General features: G+C 55.4%; 3 protein-coding genes and 1 non-coding gene across 7 annotated transcripts in view; 1 reads left to right on the top strand and 3 right to left on the bottom strand.

Annotated features, from left to right (window-relative positions):
• Positions 1–11042, bottom strand: part of AP3D1 (adaptor related protein complex 3 subunit delta 1) — a 33759-nt gene extending 22717 nt beyond the window's left edge. For both annotated transcript variants that reach the window (XM_025293110.2, XM_025293109.2), the window contains exon 1: positions 10724–11042. In XM_025293110.2, the coding sequence (XP_025148895.1) occupies positions 10724–10819 (96 nt within the window). In that variant the 5' untranslated portion in view covers positions 10820–11042. The remainder of the gene's footprint in view (positions 1–10723) is intronic.
• Positions 3280–3352, bottom strand: TRNAE-UUC. Its single transcript has one exon. It is a non-coding gene; the product is annotated as a tRNA-Glu (tRNA).
• Positions 11043–16324: 5282 nt separating the features above from the next.
• Positions 16325–20245, top strand: JSRP1 (junctional sarcoplasmic reticulum protein 1). Of its 3 annotated transcripts, none has more exons than XM_044947892.1 (7): positions 16325–16474; positions 17456–17665; positions 18012–18049; positions 18211–18340; positions 18696–18869; positions 19504–19595; positions 19691–20245. In XM_044947892.1, exons 2-7 carry the CDS (start codon positions 17491–17493, stop codon positions 20156–20158), a joined length of 1077 nt encoding a protein of 358 aa, XP_044803827.1. In that variant the 5' UTR covers positions 16325–16474; positions 17456–17490; the 3' UTR covers positions 20159–20245. The 3 variants fall into 3 exon arrangements, with proteins under 3 accessions (XP_044803827.1, XP_044803828.1, XP_006047873.1); XM_044947893.1 differs by having other exon boundaries at positions 17456–17620; XM_006047811.3 differs by having other exon boundaries at positions 16326–16474; positions 17456–17608.
• A 186-nt stretch (positions 20246–20431) lies between these two features.
• Positions 20432–23817, bottom strand: AMH (anti-Mullerian hormone). The gene is made up of 5 exons (XM_006047815.3): positions 22810–23817; positions 22031–22173; positions 21724–21832; positions 21454–21616; positions 20432–21369 (listed from the first exon to the last, which is right to left on the bottom strand). The coding sequence occupies exons 1-5, from the start codon at positions 23261–23263 to the stop codon at positions 20511–20513; spliced, it is 1728 nt and encodes a 575-aa protein (XP_006047877.2). The 5' UTR covers positions 23264–23817; the 3' UTR covers positions 20432–20510.
• Positions 23818–23849: the final 32 nt, after the last annotated feature.

The following is a 23849-nucleotide window of genomic DNA, read 5'->3' on the forward strand; positions in this document are numbered from 1 at the left end:
CAGGGCATGGCTCGGAGTCCTCCCACCTCCCCACTTTTCCGACACACGCTGCCACGGGGCAGGGCTCTACGTGGACACATGTTTTCAATTTCCCTGGGTTTCCTCACTAATCCAGCACTCATACTAGAACGCCAGTCAAAAGCCTGGATTGACACACGAGGCCCAGAGCAAGAAATGTGCTCCATGGGACACAAGGCTCCCATCCAGAGACACGCACAGATGTTACAGTGGCAGGAGCAAGAAAACCCAAACCTGCCAACATGGGAGTCCAGTTGTCACCAGGCTGTGGGGGAGTCTGGTGCCCGCCCCGCCTTCCCAAGAGTGGGAGGAGCCTGTGATCTGACCAACAGCAGAGTGGCCAGCACAGCAGCCCTGCTCCCAGTGGCTACACCCTGCATTCAGTGTCACCCCAGACCTCTGGGGGCTCCAGCACAGGCTCCTGGGGAAGGAGCCCCCAGCGTGAGCCCTCAGCCAGCGTTTGATATATATTCCATGACAGAGTCGGACAATGGAACACAAGTCACCAGATCCTTCCAACAGGCTTCCAATTACTAATCCCCTGGAGCCTCAGTCCCATCCCTGTGCAGGGATGACCCCTTTCTGCACCCTGGACCGGCAGTTAATGATTTAAAAGGGAAAGAGCAGAGAGACCATCCCAAGTGTGGAGAACCCGGCCGAGCACACAGCGCTGCAGACCTGCTTCTGCAGTAAAAGTGATGTCGCCTAGTTGTGTCTGGCTCTTTGCGACCCCATGGACCGTAGCCTACCACGCTCCTCAGTCCATGGGATTTTCCAGGCAAGAGTACTGGAGTGGGTTGCCATTTCCTTCTCCAGAGGATCTTCCAGACCCAGGGATTGATGGGCCTCCCACACTATAGGCAGACGCTTTACCGTCTGAGCTACCAGGGGCAGACACTTTACCGTCTGCAGTGCCCAGGAGCAAAAAGGTGCTCACACACATATCCTCACATACTGGCACCTCAACACAGATGCTGGTCAGCTAGTGAAAGGCCAGCACACCATGCTTTCTGCATATGATTTCCAGGCGGCCCAGGGACCCCTCGGCTTAGGGAGGCCAGGCAGAGTTCACTCCTGCTAACATCTGTGCAGCCATCCTCAGACCAAGCCTCCCACAGCCCTGTCTGCAGGTGACTCTCCCAAAGCGCAGGGCAGGAGAGACCACTGGGTCCTGCCCCAGCTTTGATCCTGGGGGAAGACAGCCGCTGGGAAGTGAGGAGAGACAGGAAGGAGGAGGAGAGCCTCACATGAACCCTGCCCCATGGACCCCAGGACCCCGTCCCCACCAGAATAACGCACACAGCCTGCACTGCAGCCCACTGCAGGGCACACAGAGCCAGAGCTCCAGCCCAGACAAGGTCACCGCCCTAAAACACACCCCTCCCTGTAAAACCAACACTCTGCAGAGAACACAACAGAATCCAGAGTGTCTGCAACACACCATCCACAATGTCTGGGACACAGTCCATAATTATTCAAATCTGAAACAGGAGGGCTTCCCTAGTGACTTACTGGTAAAGAACCCGCCTGCCAGTGCAGGAGACAGGTTCGATCCCTGGTCCGGGAAGATCCCACACGCCACAAGTCATCTAAGTCTGTGTGCCGCAACTACCGAAGTCCATGTGCCTTACAGCCCGTGCTCCACAAGGGAAGCCACTGCAATGAGAAGCCCAAGCACCACAACTAGAGAGCAACACCCGCTCTCCACAACTAGAGAGAAGCCGCGCAGCAACAAAGACAAAAAAAAATACAACACATGCTTAACTTTAAAAAAAAATTAGAAACAGAAAAATATAACCTATATCCAAGAAGAAAAACAAAAGATGGCCAGCAAAGACCAACCCTGCGATGTCTCTGGGGATGGAATGAACATACAGAGATTTCAACTCAGCAACTGTAACCATGTTCTCAGGGCCAAAAAGAAAACATACTCGTAATGAATAAAAAGAGGACATCTCACAGAGAAAGGAAAGCTACACAGAACCAGGTGGAATCCTGGGAAGGGAAACAGCAGGGACTGAGGGGGAGCTGAAGCTGAGGAGAGGGGTGGCAGCATGACGGTGGGACAAGGGGACGCCTTGAACACAGCAGAGTCAGAGAAGAGTGCAATCAAGTGCAGCAAGCGTGCACCTGAGACCCAGGGAAGCAAGGACAGAGAAAACAGCCGGAGAACTAACAGCTCAAGTCTACCCAAATTTGGTGAAAGACACGAACTGACAACTTCCATAAACCTAGCGCCGGTTCTCCGTAATACGAAACACAAAGGAAAATCACACCCAGACACATCACAGCAAACTGCTGAAAACTGAGACTAAGGGAGATAGTCTTCAGAGCAGCCAGAGTAGCAGCCAGCAGGAAGCCCTGAGCTGGAGCAGGCGGGGGCTCAGGGCTCCCCACCCAAGACTGCCCCTCAGAGACGGAGGCAGAGTAACCACCCCCCCATAGCGACCCTGCACCTCAGAGCACCCCTGGGGCAATAGCCGAGCCCACAGAAGTGACTGACCAGAGGAAGGAAGACCCTTCCTCAACACTAAGTTTTAGCCACAACACAAGTGCACAGCGCACAGGCTTGGGGTTTCTACAGGCAGGACAGGGAGGGAAGGACTGAAAAATATTAGAAGGATCTGCTTCACTCAGGAGTGTTTAAATATTTATCTAAAACAGAGTTACACATACAAAGTTAAAGTAAGGAACGTGGGAGAAAACAGTATATTAGTCTTTGTAATCTTATTTACATGCGGCATTGCTAACAATGAGGTATTTTTTTCTCCTTTTTACAAAGAAGGAAAAAAAAAAAAAAAAAAAGGCCAGGGTATACAAAGGATCTAGATCCGGTAAATTATACAGGCAGATGTAGGAGATATTGCAGGGAGGGTCCCAGACCACCGCAATACAACGAATATCGCAATAAAGTGAGTCACACAAACTAGGTGGTCTCCTGGGGCACATAAAAGCTACGTTCACACTATTCTGTAGTCTGCTGAATGTGCCACATCACTGTGTCTAAAAAAAAAAACAACAAGCACACACCTTAATTAAAAATACTTTATCGTGGGACTTCCCTGGTGGTCCAGTGGCTAAGATTCTGAGCTCCCAATGCAGAGGGTCAGGGTTCGAGCCCTGGTCAGGGAACTAGATCTCGTGTGCCACAAATAAGACCTGTGGTGCAGCCAAATAAATTTTCAATGCAAAAAAAACCCGCTAACCACCTCTGAGGCTTCAGCAAGCCATCTTTTTTTGGGGGACGGGGCAGGATCATAGTTCCCTAACCAGAGATCAAACCTGGGCCCTCAGCAGTGAAAGCGCAGAGTCCTAACCACTGGACCATCAGGGAATTCCCAGCAAGCCATATTTTTGCTGGTGAGGGTCCTGCCTCCATTGTGGACTGGGTGGTCGTGGCAGATTCTTAAAACCAGTCAACAGTGACGTCTGCAGAGTCAATGGCCTCTTCCTTTCACAGACGGTTTCTCCATCACGTCCAATGCTATCTGATGGCATTTTACCCACAGGAGAACTTCCTTCACAGCTGGAGTTGATTTTCCCAAACCCTTATTAACTAAGGTACATAATATTCCACCTGCTTTGTTATCACTTCCACAAGTGATCGTGCCACGTCTTATGTGGGTGAGGTTTGTGGAGCCCCAAGACAATTTTGAGAGTAACACCAGAGATTACTGACCGCAGATCACCATCACATAATAACTGTGAAAATTCGTGAGAATTACCAAAACGTGACTCAGAGACATAAAGTGAAGGAACGCTGCTGGAAAATGTGGCAACATGCTTGCTCACTGTGGGGTCACCAGACCTTCCATTTGTGAAACACGCAGTACATGGAAAGCATGATCAAAGGGAAAGCAGTAAAATAAGGTCTATCTGTATTAAAAACAAAAATTAGAAGCCATTTTAAGATCAAAAGTATACATGGCTACGTGTCCTTAACACTTGTTTCAAAAACAGAAGTTGGTGATGCGAACATGATGCAATTCTCACCCCTCGGCCTGTTCTGAGCAGCCACACTTCACCATGGAGCACACAATGCTGAGATGGATGTGCAACCACAAATTTATCCAAAGCAAAGGACACACGCCTGGTATGAACCCGGCAGCTATGATAAAATAGCCATCCAACCCTGTCTGCTTAGAAGAGCCCCCTGGGTCACTTAAGACACCCCAAGATCCCCAGAGGAGTGGGGTCAGACCTCGAGGGGTTGACCCAAAAGCTGCCCCTGACCCTGATGGGTTGGCAGCATCAAAAACCACACACCTGGACCAGGGAATCTCTTTTTTTTTTTTTCCCCAGGGAATCTCTTTTAAAAAGACTTCTTTTTTTAAAGAGCAGTTTTAGGTTCACAGCAGAACTGAGTGGCAGGTAGAGAGTCCCGGCTCGCCTGCCCCCACGTATGCACAGCCTCCCCAGCAGTGCACATCTGTACAATTGATGAACCCACACAGACACGTCATGGCCCAGGATCCATAGCTGGTGTAAGGCTTCACTCTGTGGGTCTTGACAGATGTATGTACACTGATAGGCACCCAGTGTCATTGTATTACTGAACAGAGTCACTGTCCTAAACTCTGCTGGCCCCGCCCACCCATCCCCACCTCCCCATAACCACTGATCCTTCTACAGAGCTCCGCCTTTTCCAGAACGTCCCAAAGCTGGAATCACAGTGTGGAGGCTTTTCAGACAGTTTCTTCCACTTAGTCATGTGCGTTTAAGGTTCCTCTCTATCTTTCTGGGGCTTGATGACTTCTAACCCAAGTAAAGCAGCATTGTCAGGATGATCTGTCCACCTCCTGGAGGACATCATCTCACTTGCCTGGTCCACTGACATTTCCAAGAGGTTCTCTCCGAATTGTCATAAATATGTGGGTCTTGCCATCACCCTCGGCTGCCTGCAGGGTCTCCGGCTCTGGGCCCAGAACCCCTCGACCCTGCTCCTGTAAGCAGCAATCCTCAGACTCCTGGGGGAGGGGAGTTGCTGGACATGGTTGAGGTCATCACCAGAGATGGACATCTATTACGACAGGGGACCAAAGAAGGCTGTCTCTGTCACTCCATCTACATTGCCAGCAACAACCAGCTGCCATCTACTACGATCATCACTTCAGTAAGAAAATACACTTTAACCCCAAAATGTAGGCAAGGCAAGTCAGTGTCAGAACAAGAGAATTCTGACAATGTACAAGCTGGCCCACAATGAGGACACTCCCCCAGAGAGGCCATACCTAGGGAGACAGCAAGGGGGGGCAAACCTGTCTTGCCTGTGCCCATCGCAGGCCCAGGACTCAGCGTGGATCAGCTGCAGGGGCCACAGTCAAGCCTCAGACTTCCCAACCTCCCACCCCATCTCTCAGCGAGGTCCCACAGCAAGGTTCCCAGAGAGGCGACCGTGCCCCTGGGGGATGCCAGGCCCCACCTGGGACATCTGTGTTCATCAGGACTGGGGGCTCCTGGCACGTGAAGGAGCCAGGGAGGCTGCTCCACACCCCAGGGCCCAGGATGGCCCTCTACCCCGAGGATGACTAAGTCCCTGTGTCCACAGTGCCGAAGGGGGATCCGGCCTTGAGTCTGCCTTAGCCACCTGCAGCCTTTCAACCTCCTGGAGCCCTCACGCAGCTGGGTATCCCCAGGGGCCACACAGACCCCCACCCCCCACCCCCACCCCAAGACTCGGTCCTCACAGCTGCTGCCACCCATGGCATCTAGGCCTAGAGTGTACCCTTGAAAACTCCCCCAAGTGAGGGGACAAATGCACAGAAAGAGGCCCAAATCCTGAAGAGACAGCTTCACGGAGTCAGCAAAAGGTGCCACGCCAAGGAAAGGGAAGGCAGGGAGGCCCCGGAGCTGCTGCTCGAAGCAGAAGCCATAGCAGCCCTTGTGGTGGCCACGGCCCAAGAGGACACAGCCAGGGGGAGGCTGAGGCTGCTCCCACTGCTCCCACTGTGGCCCGCCCTCCTGTACACGGTGGCACATAAATGCCCCAGGTGGGAAACAAGCCAGATGTCCAGCAACAGTCCAATGGATAAAGGAACCCTGGTGTAGACAGACAACACACCCCTGTCGGTGACGGAAATGAACAAGTCATGATGGCCCTTTCCCATGGCAGAGAGTGACAGCTGCTGCTGCAGATGACCAGAAGCAAGCAAGACTGTCCAGGGACACAGATATTAGGGAGAAAACCCTGAGCAAAGCAAGGAAATGACATGCAGAGAACTTAGCACGATTCCTATCACAATACTTACACTGTAGAACATTTCAGTGCAGGTGCATCACATGCTGCACAACTAATAAGAATTAGAGAAAAACAGCACAAATCTGGAAGACACACCCTGTGGGCTGCCTAGGAAACACTGACCATTCCCCCCCCCCCCAACCAACCCCGTGACCCTAGTGGGGTCCCACAACTCAGTTGGGTTCTGACACACTCTGCCAGGAGTCAGCACAGACCCCACAGGTCTGTCCCCACCGCACACACCAGCCAGCTGTAAATCAGGGTTCCCAGAACCCCCCTTGCCTCAGGGAAGCACTTACTTATGTTTTCCAGCTTATTACATAGTAAGGGCACAACAAAGCAAACAGATGGACACCTGGCCAAAGAGGCAAGGGGGCAGGGCGCAGGGGCCCAGAGGCAGGACTTCTGCCCTCACGGCAGGCAGTGTGCCACCCCGCACACACATGCTTCCACCAGCAAGAATCTCCCTGAACCCCACGCTTCAGAGACTCTCATGGAGGCTTCATCACAAATACATGATCCATCATTAACTCCACCTGCAGCCCCTCCTCCTTCTCTAGAGGACTGGAGGGGAATGTCTGAAAGTTTCAAGCTTCAAACCATGGCCTGGCCTTTCTGGTGCCCCAGTCCCACAGAGTCACCTCAACAGAACAAAAGACAGCCCATCTCCAAGGAAACCCCAAGGGACTCAGCAGCTTGGGGCCAGGAACCGGGGGCAGAGACTGAACACCCCAACCAGGATGCTCCCAGTTACTTCTGTTGCGTAGGAAGCTACAAAGGCTCCCGGAGCTCTGCCACAGGAGCAGGGACAGGCCTCCTTATCTCACAACAGCACAGGGTCCAACAACACAGTGACAGCACAGGAACAAGGGACACCTAAATGAAGGGGCAGCATTACGGAATCCAGAGGAATTTTCCTTACCGATTATGGTCAGGGGAATCCCGCGCCTAGGGGACACTGGGGCGTATCTGTGAACACTGTGATTATCAAGACTGGGGGAGGCCTGGCATCACACAGGTGGGGCCAGAGACGCTGCTCAACACCCCACAGTGCCCAGGACAGCCCCCCTTAAAGGATGACCCAGACTGACATCAGCAGTGCCAAGGGGGAGACACCCTGACTCAGGTAACAACTTGTTTACTAAACTTCCTATCTTTAGTCTCCTCAGAAGTTTTTAAAATAGAAAGTCTTACAGAATAACCAAAAGCACCGCACCAGACACAACACAGGCTTCAGTAACTGTCCCTAGGGCAAGGAGAGGCAGCCCTGCACGCACCTCACGGCCCGAGGAGCCCCACACACCCCGGCAAGGACTGAACCCCAGGAAACTGCATTTCTGAGGTCAGAGACTCTAGAATAACAGCGCTTCGTACAGTTCAATCTTAATCCCAGATCATGCCCAATTTCAAAATACCACTCCACAGTTAACCCTTGGTGTTGCAGGGGACCGGTTCCAGACCCCCAAAGACCAGAATCCTCAGACACTCCAGTCCCTCATATACAATGAACTTCTGCATGACATACGCACATCCTCGCGTTCACTTTAACTCACTGCGAGATGACTTACAACACCTGACCCAATGCAAGTGCTGTGTATTCAAATAGTTGCCTATGTGCAGCAAATTCAAGTCTTGCTTCTTGGAACTTTCTGGAATTTTTAAAAATATACTTTCAATTCAGTTGGTGAATGCAGAACCTATGGATACACACAGCCAACTATACACAATTAAGACTGAATTTTACAAGTTCAGAAACTTCAGTTGAGTGGGTTAGACGCAAGCTCAGACCCCACACAAAAACTGACACTGACAACTGCAAGGTGCCACCTGATGGAGGGAGCTGGGACACAGACAAAGTGGAACCCACTTGATTGCTGGGGGCGGGGGAGGCGTGCACCCACACTCAGACGGTCCTCAGGGGCGTGGACAGCACTCAGGAACGGCTGCCACCATAACAGGGAAGACCAGCACAAAACCTTAACAGACAGAATCTCCCTCAAGTTCTATTCACAGAAAAAAACTCTCAAACAGATTTCTGGGAAGAAGTGTTTTACCTTTTCACTTTCATAAACACTGAGCTTATTACAAAAACTTATGCATGTAATTTAAAAAGACTGAAAGAAAAGGTTTTCCCCCAAATATGAAAAGTACTCATAAGAATTCAATGTTGAAAATCATTTGTTTTTTCCTAGTTATACACAAGTTTCAGAAGCAAGGACACTCCCAAGTGACTCTCCTCACCTGCCCACATGACCTGGTGCTGTATATTAAGGACTGTAACTCAAGCACCCCAAAAAGATGGGAATCAGCCCATTATTTTTCAAACCTCTTTGACTCACTGTAAAAAGCACGTTTTCCATGGTAACCCCACTCACAGGCATGCACATGCTTAGTACCACAAGCACAAGCAAAAGTTTCACAGTTCCTCTGCCAGGGGTCCGGACTTCCTGGATTCCTCTTTGGGGAGCTCACAGAAGCCTGCGTTATGGGCACTCAACAAGATGGGGAGGTAGCCGTCCCTCCCACTTTACACTAGGGAACTCTCCCCAGGTCACTCAAATACGACCAAGAACCTGGATTTGGGTCTCACAAAGGTCACATGCTAAATCATGATGCCATTCCATCTGGCTTTTTTTAAAGTCACTGCCAAGCCTCACTTCCATGGTGCCACAACAGGAGTTTTAAGCTACAATCTATTATAAACAGTCAACTCTGAGGGAAAACTACACTGCTGCCAGTCTTCCTTGGAATAGGGGGGTGGTTTGGGAGCTAAGAGTAACCCCATAGCTGCGTGCTGTGCTCCCCAACATCTGGAGCCAGTCATGACCGACCAGACCACGGCTCTTCTGATGAGGGACCCTCGAATCCTGAGCCACATCCTGTGGGAATCGCCCACATGCCTGGACAGCATCTGCGTGGAACCCAGCCACCACCACCATCAAAACGCCAAATAATGGGCTCCAAGCCTGAGGATTGAGCCATCAGTTCCTACCAATTCCGAGTGAATAGAGCACGATTCAGGGCACTGCCCCTGATGACAGGCTTGCACCCTAAAAAGCAGACGCCCTAAGTGGAACTCGCATTTCTCCAGGGCAAAGACCCTCGGCCCCTCCTCAGAATCGCGGAACACACTGCTCAATAACACCCACTACCGGACGCGGATATCAGGAGGTCAACCAGCGCAGGAAAAAGAGATCTGAGGGCACAAACTCCTTCCACATATTTGCTTTGCCATGCCCTGGGGTCCGAAATGCAGGCCGACCAGCTATTCTTTCAAAGAGAAACTAAAGATCAGACCAAGAGTTCACTACTGTTGTGACCAGCGGAACTGGCCAGAGTGTCTAACATGATGCAAAACCTAGATGTAGCCAAAGAAGGGAAGGTGGGCGAGTTACAAAAATGAACCAAAATAACCTAATTACATTTCAGCGAGGTCACACCGGTTCTGAAAAAGTGCAACAGAGGCAGGAACTCAGGCTCTCCGGAGGACAGCGCCCGGGGCTCTTGGTGCCTGCCAGCGAATTCCTTAATGTCCCCGCACCTTCCTCTCCTCTCGGCCCTGCTGGCTTCCCCGGCGCCATTGTGAGGGCCGGCCAGGTGGCACCTGGCCGTGGGACCTGTCTGACAGCTGCTCTCCATCGGGGAGCCTCACTCTCAGGCAAGGAAAAGGGGACTTGCTCCAGCCTTCCTTTGTGTAAGTGCAGGTTTGGGTCTCCCTCCCCGGAAGCCAGCGGTCTGGTGGTCACTAACTGTCCCCATTCCTCCTAAATCTAGGTCACAGGTTGCGGGGTGGCGGGAGGGAAGAAAATGGTGCCCACTGTTACAATATTACTTCTGGAAAACCTTTTCCCCTCTGCCTTTCGGGTGTCTAGTTGAAGTCCGCTTCCCTATTCCAGGACTCCTGAGCTGCTTCCCTCTTTTGGCCTAGAATGTCGGCTGCCCCACCCCTTACCCGCTAGGAGGGGCGGCCCCACCTTCTGGGGGACTCGAGCCCAGGAGACAAGGCCAATTCCGGACCACACACCGGGGAGCAACCTGGACGTGCGTTTATCCCAGAAGGGGTTTCCTCCGGGGGCGGCCCGCAGAAGAGGAGGGTCCCCCAACAAGGAGTCCAAGGCCTGGGGCGGGGCAGGGGGCTCTGCATCTCTTTTGAACAAGAGATACACAAACACATTCAAGATCGGAGATCCGCCGCTAGCGAGGGTGGGGACCTGCGAAGTCTCTTCCGGGCCACCCTCGGGGAGCGGGAGACAGGCCCCCAACTCCAAGAGGATAAACTGAGGCTCGGAGAAGGAACGGGCAGAGGTGCGGAGGTCGAGGCCGCAGGCAGGCGGGGCTCCAGCCGGGAGCGGGGCCGCGGGGGCGGGCGGGGGGCCGGAGTCAGGGGCAGAGCCGGGAACCGGGTCGGGTCGGACTGGGTCAGAGTCAGGGCGAGAGTCCGGGCCAGGGTCGGCGCGCTGGGATCACCTCGTCCTCCTTGTGGTTGCGGATGCCGCGCACCAGATCTTGCAGATTCTTGTCGAACATGCGGTCGATGCTGCCCTTGACCATCTTGAGGGCCATCGCGGCGGCCGCCGCCGGGCTCGAGCCCCGGGAGGCCCACGGCCGACCGCCCTGAGGGAGCCCAGGGGCTGCGCTTGCCGCCCGCGGAGCGCTGTGCTGCCGGCCGCCGCGGCGGGGCGGACTCGCAGGCCAGGTCGGCGGCGGCTGGGGGGGCGGCGGCGGCAGCGACCCGCTTGGCAGGCCGCGCTCCCCACCACTCCAGCTCCGCGCCGCGCCGCTTGCAAATGGCGGACAAGATGGCGGCCGGTCAGCTGACGGCGGGAGCCCCGGACCGGCGGCCCGCCCCCGGAAGCCCCGCCTCCCTATAGGCCCTGCCTCTTCACTCCTAGACGCCGCGTTTCCCTGACGACGCCAGGCCGTCCAATGGAAAAGCAGACAACTGCCTCCGGGCGGCTCAGCCACGCCCCCTGCGTGTCAGCGCTCTTCCCCCTCATAGGTCAGTGACCTCCGGAACTCCACCTACTTCCCCGTTCCGGAATGTTACCACGCCCTCTGTGCGCGCCTTCTTGCCCCACCCCTCAACTCTGTGACAGACGTGGGCGGGGCCTGCTGTGGGCGGGGCGCCCACGTGGAGCTTCTCGAAGAGGTTCCTTGAGAAGAACCTAGCTCCGCCCTTTCTGATTCTAAAAGCTGAGGTTGTCAGAGAACCTCCAACTCCCGCTCCGCGGCGGACCGGTCTCGTACGTCCTGCACATGTCACAGAATTCTGTGATATGGGGAGTATATTATATGGGCAGAAAGATTGATGGCAGGAGGAGAAGGGCAATGAAGTATGAAACGGTTGGATGGCATCATCAACTCAATGGACATGACTGAGCAAACTCTGGGAGATAATGCAGGACAGGGAAGCCTGGCATACTGCTGTCCATAGGGACACAAAGAGTTGGACAAGATTGAGCGAGTGAACAACAACAGGAATTAACGTGCCCATGTGGAGAAATTGAAATACAGAGATAGGACTTCAACCCATTCACGCGTTCTGTGCTGTGCTTAGTTGCTCAGTCGTGTACAACTCTTTGCGACCCGATGGGCTGTAGCCCGCCAGGCTCATCTGTCCATGAGATTTCCCAGGCAAGAATACTGGAGTGTGTTGCCATGCCCTTCTCTAGGTGATCTTCCCAACCCAAGGATCGATTGTCGGTTTCCCTTATCGTAGGCAGATTCTTTACCGTCTGAACCACCAAGGAAGCCCAATTCACTCCTTCAACTAACATTTATTGAGTGCCTACTGTGTCCTAGGCCTGGCAAGTGAATGAGATACACTTGGTTCCTGCCCACCAGAATCCACCATGAAAAAAGTAAAAAAAGCAAGCCACAAACTGGGGTAAGATATTTGTAATACATATATTGGACAAAAGATTTATATCCACAATATAGTTAAACAGAAAATAAAGCAGAACCAAACAAAAATTCCTGCAAATTGTGAAGAAAAAGACAACCCAGTTAAAATATGGCACAAGTTGTGAATACACACTTCACAAAAGAAGAGATGCACATGGCCAATAGGATGCCCTATCTCAGTCATAAAGGAAAAGTAAAGTTAAACCACACTGAGGGGGGCTTCCCTGGCAGTCCAGTGGTTAGGACTCCATGCTTCCACTGCAGGGGACACGTGTTCCATCCCTGGTCTGAGAACTAAGGTCCCACACATCGCAGGGTGTGGCCTAAACTTAATTTTGGCTGTATCTTTTAAAGCTAATATATGTATGCCCTTTGACCCAACAAGTCTACCACTGTTCCCAACAGGAAAGCATGAATACATTCACCAAAGACTGGAACAAGAATGTTCACAGTAACTGTATGTCAGCCAAAAACTCAAAAGGATCCAAATATCTATCAACAGAAAATGGATACATAACTCTCTGGTATAACTTTGCAGCAAGGAAAAGAACAAAGTACTAACAGAGAACAAAATAGGTGAGGTACACAGACACAATGTTGAACATAATAAGCCAAACATAAAAGAGTGTACACAGCATGGTTCTACTGATATGATGCCCAGTTGCATGCAGAATTAATCTATGGCAGGGTCTTCCCTGGCAGTCCAATGGTTGGGGCTCCATGTTTGATCCCTGCTCGAAGAATGAGGATCCTGCATGCTATGAGGTGCCAAAATTAATCTATGATGAAAGATTAACGCGCATTCACAGTTGCTCAGTCATGTCCAACCCTTTGCGACCCCATGGACTGCAGTCCACCAAGCTCCTCTGTTCATGGAATTCTCCAAGCAGGAATACTGGAGTGAATTGCCATTTCCTACTCCGGGGGACCTTCCCAACCGAGGGATTGAACCCATGTCTCCTGCCTTGGCAGGCAGATTCTTTACCACTACACCACCTGGGAAGCCCCAGCTTAAGTAACATCATAGGTTAAACAAGTATACAAGGGAGAACTGAAAACTGGATAAAATAGGTTGTGGCATAACCACACAATGGATTCCTGACCAGCTATTTAAAAAGAATCGTAGTTGCTAAGTCATTGCTTTGGGAATTGCCCTTCCATCCTAAACAACTAGTGAACTGGACAAAATATATAAAACACTGGTTTCAGACAGCATACAATAGGCAGTGGAGAGAGGGAGGAAACAAACAGGATGAGGCCCAGAGCTGCCCCAGAATTCTGTCTGTAGGTGATTTCCAGGCTGTAGGTCAGGGAGGGGAAACCCAAACAGAACACAGAGTTTTCATAGTCTGAGGAAACAGAGATGGGAGGTGACAGAGGTCAAGGTGGCTGGAGGGTGGTATGCTGGAGAACAGGGAACTATTTTAAGAAACTGCTCTTAAATTTTCACAGGGGTGCCCTCAGGTCTTTGTTTGAATATCCAGCTATAAGTGCATGTGGTGAAACTTCACAAGGCCAGGCAAAGAACAAGGCTGGGAAAAGGACAATCCCTGAGAGCTCATCTATAGCAGGACTGCTTGGAGAACCTGCCAGCAAAGGTGGAGAGAGGGACTTCTCTGGTGGTCCGGTGGCTAAGTCTCTGTGCTCCCAATGCAGGGGGCCCAGGTTTGATCCCTGGCCAGGGAACTAGTTCCCACATACTGCAACTAAGACCCAGAGCAGTCAAATAAAAATAATTATTATTTTTTTAAAGGTGCAGTTAGTTCATTGAGTCTGTGAGTCATCCAGTAGGGACCTCAGAAGTTTTGTGCTTCATTGTAGAATGAAGTCTATTCTAACTGTTTTGGTCTTTTTTTTGGCCACATAGCATGTGGGATCTTAGTTCCCTGACCAGGGATCAAACTCATCTCCCCTGTGGTGGAAGCGTGGAATCTAAATACTGGACCACTGGGAAAATCCTGAGATTGATTTTACATCATATTTGAAGTAAAACAATAGTATATGGAGAATGGGAGGTACAAATAGAAATGTAACCTTGTAAGGGTCTTATAAAATGCGCGAAGTAGTATGTTTTAACCCTAGTCAGATCCATAGAAATAGGAAATAGTTGGTGGGGGCCAGGGGCTAGAGAGTTAGTCTTAAATAGGGCAGAATTTCAGTTTGGGAAGATGAGAAAGTTCTGGAGATGGATGGTGGGGGTGGTTGCCCAAGATTGTGAATGTACAACTGTCACTTAAAAATGGTTAAGATGGGGGCTTCCCTGGTGGTAGAGTGGATGGGAATCTGCCTGCCAATGCAGGGGACATAGGTTCAATCCCTGGTCCGGGAAGATTCCACATGCTGCAGAGCAACTAAGTCCGTGCACCACAATTATTGAGCCTGTTCTCTAGAGCCTGGGAGCTTCAACCACTGAGCCCATGTGCCACAACTCCTGAGTTCAGTGTGCCCTAGAGCTCGTGCTCTGCAAGACAGTAGTAGCCCCTGCTCACCTCCACTACAGGAAAGCCCACACAGTAACACAGGAACGAAGACACAGTCGAACCAAAATAAATCAACAAATCCATTTTTTTAATGACAAAGTTGGTTTCCTTTACTGATTGGCTGGACTGAGTGGTATGTGTTCCACGATTGACTAAACAAACGTGGATATGTGACCAGGTGGGATGTAGAGCTGCCGTGCGTGTGTCACTCACTCAGTCATGTCTGACTCTTTGCATCCCCATGGACTGTAGCCTGCCAGGGCCCTCTATCCATAGAATTCTCCGGGCAAGAATACTGAAGTGGGTTGCCATTTTTTTCTGCAGGAGATCTTCCCGGCCAGGGATGGAACCCAGGTCTTCCTGCATTGCAGGCGATTTCCTTAGGAAGCCCATCAGTTCAGTTCAGTTCAGTTGCTCAGTTGTGTCTGACTCTTTGTGACTCCATGGACTACAGCAAGCCAGGCTTCCCTGTCCATCACCAATGCCTAGGAAGCCCATATGATCCAGCAATCCCACTTCTGGGCATATATCCAGACAAAACTCTAAATCAAAAAGATGCATGCACCCCAGTGTTCATAGCAGTACTGTTCACAATAACCAAGACATGGAAACAATCTAAGTGTTCATTAACAGAGGAATGGATAAAGATATGGTATATACAACATTCAATATATACATATACATATTGTATATTCATATACAATATGGTATATATACAATGGAATATTAGTTAAAATAAAGAATGAAATAATGTCATTTGCAGCAACATGGATGGACCTAGAGATTATCACACTAAGCAAAGTAAGTCTCCATGGGGTTGCAAAGAGTCAGGCATGACTGAGCAACTATCACTCACTCAAAGTAAGAAAGAGAAAAACAGATACCATATGCTATTACTTATATGTGGAATCTAAAATATGACACAAATGAACATACCTATGAAACAGACTCACAGACATAGAGAAAAGACTTGTGGTTGCCAAGGGGGAGGGGGAGTGGGGGAGGGAAGGATTGAGAGTTTGGGATAAGCAGATGCAAACTATTATATATAGGATAAACATCAAGGTTCCAATGTACAGCACAGGGAACTATATTTAATATCCTGTGATAAACCATAATGAAAAATAATGTGAAAAAGTGTTTATGTATAACTGAGTTAATTTGCTGTACAGCTGTGCAGCAGAAATTAATACAACAGTAATTAATACTATACTTCAATTAAGGGAAAAAAAAAAAAAAAGCAGCTCACATTTGAGTGGTTGTTTAACCCAGATAAACTCATTCTCACCTCACTGCCCGCCAGGAGGAAATGACCCCACTTTCCAGATGAGGAAACCGAGTCCTCTGAGCTGAGCCTGGCCTGAGCCAGTGGGTAGAGCCTGGATTCCCTTTGATGGTGCCATCCTCCTCCAGGAAGCCCTCCCTGATGGGCCCCGACTCCACAGGACTGCGATCCTTTAGCTGCTGCAGAGCCCGGGACACAAGAGTTGCTTATAAAGGCGAGGTAACCATGCTTTGTGGGTGCTCTCACCCCCCGCAACCCTCTTTTCCAAGGCTGAGAGACAGAAAGCAATGTTCCCAGGGTCACTGTGGCAGGCCTGGCAATGGTTCTATGTTGGTGGGGGTGGGGCCACGCCTCCACCAATGCCTGGCCCTGCTCCGAGGCAGGGGTGTGCTCCCCCCAGGGACCTCAGGCCGGCCCTCCTCCCCCTCCCAAGGCAGGCCGAGGAGCTGATTGGCCCACAACACAGCCTCCAGCCACCTGCTGCTGTCTGTCTGGGGCCACCCTCCCCGCGCTCCATGCTGTCCACCAGGCCCAGCGTGGCGACTGTGGGTAAGAGGGGCACAAGGAGGCCTGGGAAGAGGTGGGGGGGTCCCCAGGACCTGGGAGGGCACCCCTGAGATCCACGGGGGTGTCCCCGACTCCTGCGGCTGCTCCCACACACCCCTAGGGGCACTCCCACTCATAGGTCTCCCCCACCGACTGCTCTGGCCCCAGGGAAGGGTCCCCTTTCTGCCCAGGGATGGGTCACCCTAACACTGGTGCCAGGGACACCAGGGATTCCAAAAAACAGGGCTGTGGGAGCCAACGGATGGGGTTTGGCTCCAGTTCTGCACAACCTCTGGTCCACAGCTCCACCTTCAGCCTGTTTCTTCATCTGCCCTATGGGGATGGCATAGAGAAGGCAGGGACCCCAGGGTTGGGGGTGGGAGGCCCGGCACCCCCACCCCCTGCCTGTCATGGCCAGAGTCAGGCTGGTCCTGGCTGCTGGGACTTGAGCTCCAACACCCACGGGATCTGGAAGGAGGCTAGGTGCCAGGAATGAGGGGTAAGGATGACCCAGAGGGAGACCCCAGGGGAGCAAGGGCCTAGGAGGGGCTGGGCCCCTAGCAGGCCTGCCCTGCTGGCCTTGGGCACCGGATAAAAATAGTCCCTGGTCTCAGAGAACATGAGCTGACCCTGGGGCCAAGGGTTCCGGTTTAGGCTCTGTGCTCACCTCTGTGTGACCATGGGCAGGACCCAGCCTGCTCTGGGCCCCAGCAGTCTCTGCTGTGTGCACAGGAATACTGGAGCCCGTAGAGGTTGGCCTATCCAGAGGGGTCCCAAGACAGACCTGGGGGGATGTCAAGGAGTGTGCCCGCTGGAGGGCTGTCGGGCCATGCCCTGCGTAAGTGTGAAGTTACCAGGGAAGGTGGCTCCAGACAGAGGGACAAGCCAGGGTGGTGGTGTGCGGAGGCAAGGAGCTCCCTTCTCCAAGAGGCAAGCCCAGGCCCATAGCAGGGGCTCAGGTTGCCTCTTCCCCCCTCCCCTTAGCCTGACTCTGGGCCTGCTGCTGCTCAGCCATCTCCATGGCAACCAGGGCCATGGAGGAGCTGGATGGAGGCCTGGGCAGCTGCCAAGTGGATGAGGACCTCTCTGCACTGGCTGACCCTTGTCCCGGCCGGCCTCAGGAGGACAGTGTGCGAGGTACCAGAGAAGGTGCCAGGGGAGGAAGCCCACGTCCCCATCCTCCTTCTGAGTCAGGTGGCCCACCTTCAGAAACCAGGACTTGGACTTCCACACTGGACTGGCTTAAACCATGCTCCTTGTTTCCAACCTCTGTGCCCATTAGTGTCCCAGGGGGTTGGGGGGTGTGGTTGTAAAGATCCCAGAAAACACAGGTGCTGGGCCACACAGGTCAGGGTTTGGATCCTGGCTTGCCGGTGACCTGCTGTGTGCTTTTGTGCAAGGCTGTCTCTGAGTCTGTCTACTTTCTAACCTGTAAACTGGGGGATCTCCTGTCCCCAGCCCCTCACCCAGCAGAACTCAACAGAAAGTGGGATCTGGGGGTCCCCACGACTTTGACTCTCCCCTCTTTTTCCACCAACAGCAACATCCAGGTTGGCTGACTCCAGCAGCCAGTCCCATGTGAGTTAGTGGGGGTGGGGGTGGGGGTCCTCCCTCTGGGTTTCAGCCCAAGGTGCTCCTGGAGTAGGGAGGTGCTGGCTTAAAAGGGTGGGTTTCTGCAGCCCCTGGGAAGGTTCAGTCTCCCTTAGAAAGAACATCCAGGATGACACATGTCCCCACAGGATTCTCAGGAGCGGGTGACTGAGGGCAGCCCCACAGGCAGTGTGGACACCAAGCCCAAGAAGATGGAAAAGGAGCCTGTGTCCAAAGTGACCTCAGGAGCAGGGAAGGAGAGGCTGAAAGCAGGAGCAAGTGGGTTTGCAGGAGGCAGGGGTGAGGTGGGGGGATGGGTATGGACCAGCATGGGAGGGGAGGGTGGGTCTTTGGATCTGGGAGGATAGCCAGCATGGGGCTCCCGGCTGAGCGGTTTCCCGGCTGCAACTGAAAGGGCTGTGAGTCTCCGCTAATTCATGATAACACCAGCTTAGTTGCCACTAAGCTTCAGCTAATTATCTTCTGGAAAATTCTCTGCATCCCAGTGAAGCTGCCAAGCCGGCAGGGCTTAGTTTCTCAGCCCAGGGCCGCACAGCCGGGCAGATCAGAGCTGACTTTAGCTGCAGGTCTGCCCCTTGCTGCCCCAGAACCCAGCCAGCACTTCCTCCTGCAGCCCCCCGGAGCCCGGCACGGAAGAAGGCACAGACCGCACCGCCCCCGCAGCCGCCGCCGCCGCCGCCGCCGGCCCTGAGCGAAGAGCTGCCCTGGGGAGACTTAACGCTCAACAAGTGCCTGGTGCTCGCCTCGCTCGTGGCGCTGCTGGGCTCCGCCTTCCAGCTGTGCCGCGGTGAGCCTCACACTTGGCTACTCCTTCCCGGAAGCACGGACACCCCACGGGGCGGATCTGTGCGCCCCGACCCTAGGCGGTGCGCAGGCCGCCTGGATCTTGTAAGGGGTTCCTGGCGGCCCCCTGCACTTCTTGCTGGGCAGCGGACCTTGTGCACCTCCATGGTCCCGTAGGAGTCCCTCTATCCGGTAGCGGTTCTGAGATCCCTCCACCCCCTTCTCCAACAGACCTTACAGGGAACTGCCTTCTCCCCTACCCCAGTAGGGACCTTGATGCACCTGCCTCACCACCCCATACCCTGGGCCTTGCATGCCCAGGAAGCGCCGTGTGCACCCCCATTTCACAGTGTGTGGCTTTTCCTGTGTGCCTCAGTGCTCCCATGGCCCTCAGAGAAACTGGAGCATCCTGGCACACCCTGAATGAGGGAGGTTTGAAGAGAAGCAGCAGTGGAGACCCGGAACCCCTTCCCAGGGCTGGAAGGGACCCAGCCTAGCCTTAGTGTACCCGGGTGGAGACGGCTGGGTCCCCTTGCCTGTCCCCAGGAGGGGGGCTCTAGGGGATGGATGGTGTGCTGTGGTTCTCACTCCCGACTCCTGCCCCAGGCTGACTGGCATCCCCTCCTGTCCCCTCCCAGAGGCTATGGCTGGGGATGTAGAAGCCCCCGCGCCTGTCCCTGAGTCGTGGGCCTCGTCAAGCTCGTCACCCAAGGGGCTAGCGTCAACCCTGGTAAGCTCTTCCTCAGTGGGCTCCTCACTGGGGGAACGGGCTTAAGCCATGGAATTGTGGCTGATCCCACCACCCTGCACTTGTCTGCATAACAGCCAAAGCCTGAGGCCTGGACCCCCTCAGTGAGGCAGCCCGAGCCCCCCTCGAAGTTAGAGGAAAGGGTCCAGATTCCTAGGAGCGAAGAGGCTGCAGAGAAGGACAAATGGGAGTCTGAAGAAGCCGCTGATGGGGACCATGTGCCCCTCGCCAGCCGAGGGCCCAAGGAGAGCCTGAAGAAGGAGAAGCCTTGGAAGGAGAGGCCCGGGAAAGAGAAGCCACAGAAGGAGGAGAGGCCGAGAAAAGAGAAGCCACGGAAAGAGGAGAAGCCACGTGGTGCCAGGGAGCCCCAGGGAGCCCTACCGCGACGCTGGGAGGCCCGCGAAGGGGGCCATCGACCTTGGGGGCGAGACTCCGGAGCCCCAGAGGATAGGAAGAGGCAGGCCTGGGTCTCCCCGCGGCGCCCCGATGAGGAGGACCGGCCTCTGGGCCGCCAGAAGCGGCGTGCCGGCAAAGGCCGGGACTGAGTGAGACCGGGGTCGTGCGCGTGAGTTTCTGAATATCTGCTCTAGGGCCCTGCGGTTCCAGCTAAATAAACCAAGTGCTGCGGCCTCCTCATCGTCTGTTCCTTCTCACCAGGACCCCAGAACCTGCCCGGGGCCTGCGTGACGCGGATAAGGAGCTTTGGGTGGGGGGTGGAGGGAGGACGGAGGCACAAGGGGGCAATGGGTGAAGACGGCGAGGACTGCGGGAAGGAGGCCTCCGCCTGTCCCCAAACATGCACAGAAACCACAACCGCGTGCGTTCCCGTCTTTATTGGGGCAATGACGGGGTCCGAATAAATACGGGCCGGGGCAGCACAAGGAGCACGGCGCGAGGTCACCGGCAGCCGCATTCGGTGGCCACCATGTTTGGGACGTGGTGCGCACTGATGCGCTCCTCGGACAGGCTGATGAGGAGCTTGCCGGTGTAGGCTGTGGGCACACAGCAGGGCGGGCGCGCCAGGGCGGCGCCGCGGGCCTGCATCTTCAGCAGCAGCACCACGTGGTTGCCGTAGCGCGGGTTGCGGTCCGACTGAGGCCAGCCGCAGGCCCCCTGGCAGTTGTTGGCCTGGTATGTCTCGGGGATGAGCACCGAGCGCTCGGCCCGCAGGTCTACGCTCAGCTCACGCAGAGCGCACGGCCCGTCTGCAGCCGCGGCCCCGGTGCTGCGCTGCGCCCGTGCAGAGCCGCTCCGCTCCCGCCCGCGCCACTCAGCGCGCAGGCCCTGCAGTGCTTTGAGCAGCAGCAGCGCGCGCAGCGGGCCACCGGGGCCGTCTGGGTTTCCCGGGCACAGTGCCAGCAGGCGCGCCAGCAGCGGTGGGGCGGCGGGAGGCAGCCCTGGGAGGGCGCGCAGCTCGGCGGCCACCGCCTGAAGCTCGGCAGCCACCCGGCGCGCTAGTCCCGCCGCCCACAGAGGGGACTTGGGACCTTGCGGCGTTGCGGGGACCCCGGTGGTGGCTGCCGTCGGCGGCAGCAGCAGCAGCAGCGGCTCTTCGCCGTCCAGCAGGCGCTCCAGGGCCGCGGGGTCCGACAGGTTGACCTGGCCCTGCGGGAAACCAGCCAGTGTGCCCGGGTCCAAGGCCAGCCGCGGTGGCGAGGCTCGGGCCGGGGGTCCCCGCAGCGCGCGCACCAGGCGCGTGAGAGTCTCCAGGAAGGGATCGGCGCTGGGCGGTGCCTCCTCTGGCTCTGGGGAAGCCCTGGACAGCAGAATCGGAGGTCGTGAGGGCGCAAGGCTGCGGTGCCCACACTCCCCACATCCCCAGGTCTGAGCCTGCGCGCACCTGGGCTGCGGGAAGGGCACCAAGTCCAGCCGACCGTGCGCGGGCATCGGTGTCGACGGCCGCGCCGGCAGCAAGAGCAACAGGGCCGGGGTCTTTCGTGTGAAGCAGCGGGAGTCCGCACCGAACAGCAGCGCCTGCAGCTGGGCAGTGCTCAGGAGCGCACCTGAGAGGGGAGGCGCGTGCGCCGTGCGGTTCAGTGGCCGGGGGTGGGGTGGGGTCTGTGGGTCGAGGGCAGCCACCCAGTCGGGTCCCTGTCCAGGCAAAGCCTACCATTTCCACGGCGCCGCAGGGTCAGGGCCAACCCAGGCCGGCGCCAGGCCCCCTCCGGGCGGTCCACGACCAAGGCCAGGAAGTCCGAGTCCGCGGTCAGGCAGAGGCTCTGCGGGCGGACACAGGAGTTCAGCCAGGTTGGGGGGCGGGCATGGATGCCAACCCTGCTCTGCCTGCTGCAGCCTGAGCACTTGTGGCCTTTTGTGAGGCCAAGTTAAAAACAATCCAAACCCAAACCCATAATCCCTCCCTTGCTCTGTGGGGGGTCCTGGGGGGCCTGAGAGAGCCACATTCCACTCCCTGGTACCTGGGTGCCAGGTAGCCCAGCCCCGGTGACAGTGACCTCCAGGCCAGGCCCTGGGTACAACACCAGCAGCGCCAGCTCTGGGGGGCTGGCTCCTCCAGGCGGAGGCTCCTGGAACCTCAGCAAGGGTGTTGGCTCCCACGTCACTGCGGCCAGGACAAGGGAAGAAGGGAGACACCTGAGCCACGGAAGCCCGAGCCCCTCCCCCAAGCCTGTCCCCTCCATAGGAGGGAGACCCCACCCCAACTGAAGCCAGGGGGAACCTGGTGAAAGAGGTTTGACACTGGTTCCTGGCTTCCCTGGGGCAGGAGTGGCCTAGAAGTGATGGATAGGGTGGGCGGTGGGGCTGCCACCTGTGTTTCCTGAGCCCTTGGGGGTTCTAGGCTGGAGAGCTCCTGGGGGATTTCTGGTAGTGGGTCTGAGGACAGTGGCCCCTTGGAACAGGAACCTCTTGCTACCCAGTATGGAGGGAGAGGCACTCCTCTGCTGGACCATCAGGCTGCACTGATCTGCCTCCCTCCTCCACCCCCCACCGTGTAGCAGGTAGGTGAACAAGGTGTTAGCCCCCACACCCGCCTCCCCCAGGCACTGCATGGGGAGAGGGGTGGCTGGGAGCTGGAGAACTTCTGGCCCCAAACAAGCAAAGATACAGTGACCCACCTCTGGCCATTAGCCTCCACTTCCTGAGACTGGGGAGGGGTCTGGGCTGGGGGCTCTGCAGTCCCCTGGTCTTGGGAGGAGGGCACTAGAGCCTGGCCTCCCACCCCAGCCCCGACACATACCTTCCTCCAGGTGCAGGACCACCAGCCACCGCCCCCCGGGCTCCCCCAGCCATGCCTGCAGCCGCTGCAGGTGGGCCAGCACAGGCTGCCTGTCGCCAGCGGGGCACACTGAGAAGGTGGTCAAGTCACTCAGGCCCCAGTGGGTGCGCCGCACAGCCTCCAGGAAGGCCTGCTCGTAGCTGCTCAGGGCCCCCACCACCCGCAGGGGGGCCCTGCTCCCGTTGCCACTCCCATGTAGGGTCACCAGGCACAGGGGGTCCAGAGGGCTGCCTGGCAGCCAGAGACTGGGGAGTGGCCAGTCCCAGTCTTGCTGAAAGATGAGTGCCCCGCTGCCTGTGGCCTGCTCCCTGGGCGAGGCTGAGGTGCTGGAGACCTCTTCTCTGGGGGTCCCTGGCCTCAGCAGAGCCCCCATGGCTGACAGCACCAGGGCCAGAGAGAGAGATGGACCGGGCATCCTGGGAGCTTCCAGGGGCTGGGCTGCCCTACTTTATAAGAGGGAGCAGGGCTGTTTGTGGTGCAGGGCGGTCCCTATCTCCTCCTGGGACATGACCTTGAAGGCTGGTGCCTGCTGTGAGCCTGGGAGGCCTATGGCCTTCTCAAAGCCCCTTCTGTTCCAACCTGCCTGCCTATCTCCTGAGCAGCGATACAGTGTGTGTGGCCTGTGACCCATTTGTCAGACTGTCCTTGACAAATCTTCCCCCTCCCCAGAGCAGGAATGTGAGCAGGAGTGCATGGCCCAGACAGCCAGACTATCAACAGCCTGGGGGTGTGGGAGGGCGAGGTGTGGAGCTCCTGCTCCAGGAGGATTCGGGTGCCAGCCCCAAGGGGGATGACACTTCACACCAGGTAGGCGGGTCTGGCCCCCAGTGAGCCCACGTGTTTGCTCACCCTACCTCTGAGGCCCCCAGAGACCCCCAAGGAGAGTGAACAGCCTTCTTCGCTCTGCTGTCTTCCCAGAGAACCATCCCACACTCTGCTGGCCCACAGGGTCTGTCCTCGCCCAAGGGTCTCCAGGGCACAGAGACACCAGGGGCTACCCA

The sequence above is a fragment of the Bubalus bubalis genome, chromosome 9 (genome assembly GCF_019923935.1).
Source record: "Bubalus bubalis isolate 160015118507 breed Murrah chromosome 9, NDDB_SH_1, whole genome shotgun sequence".
NCBI lineage: Eukaryota > Metazoa > Chordata > Mammalia > Artiodactyla > Bovidae > Bubalus > Bubalus bubalis.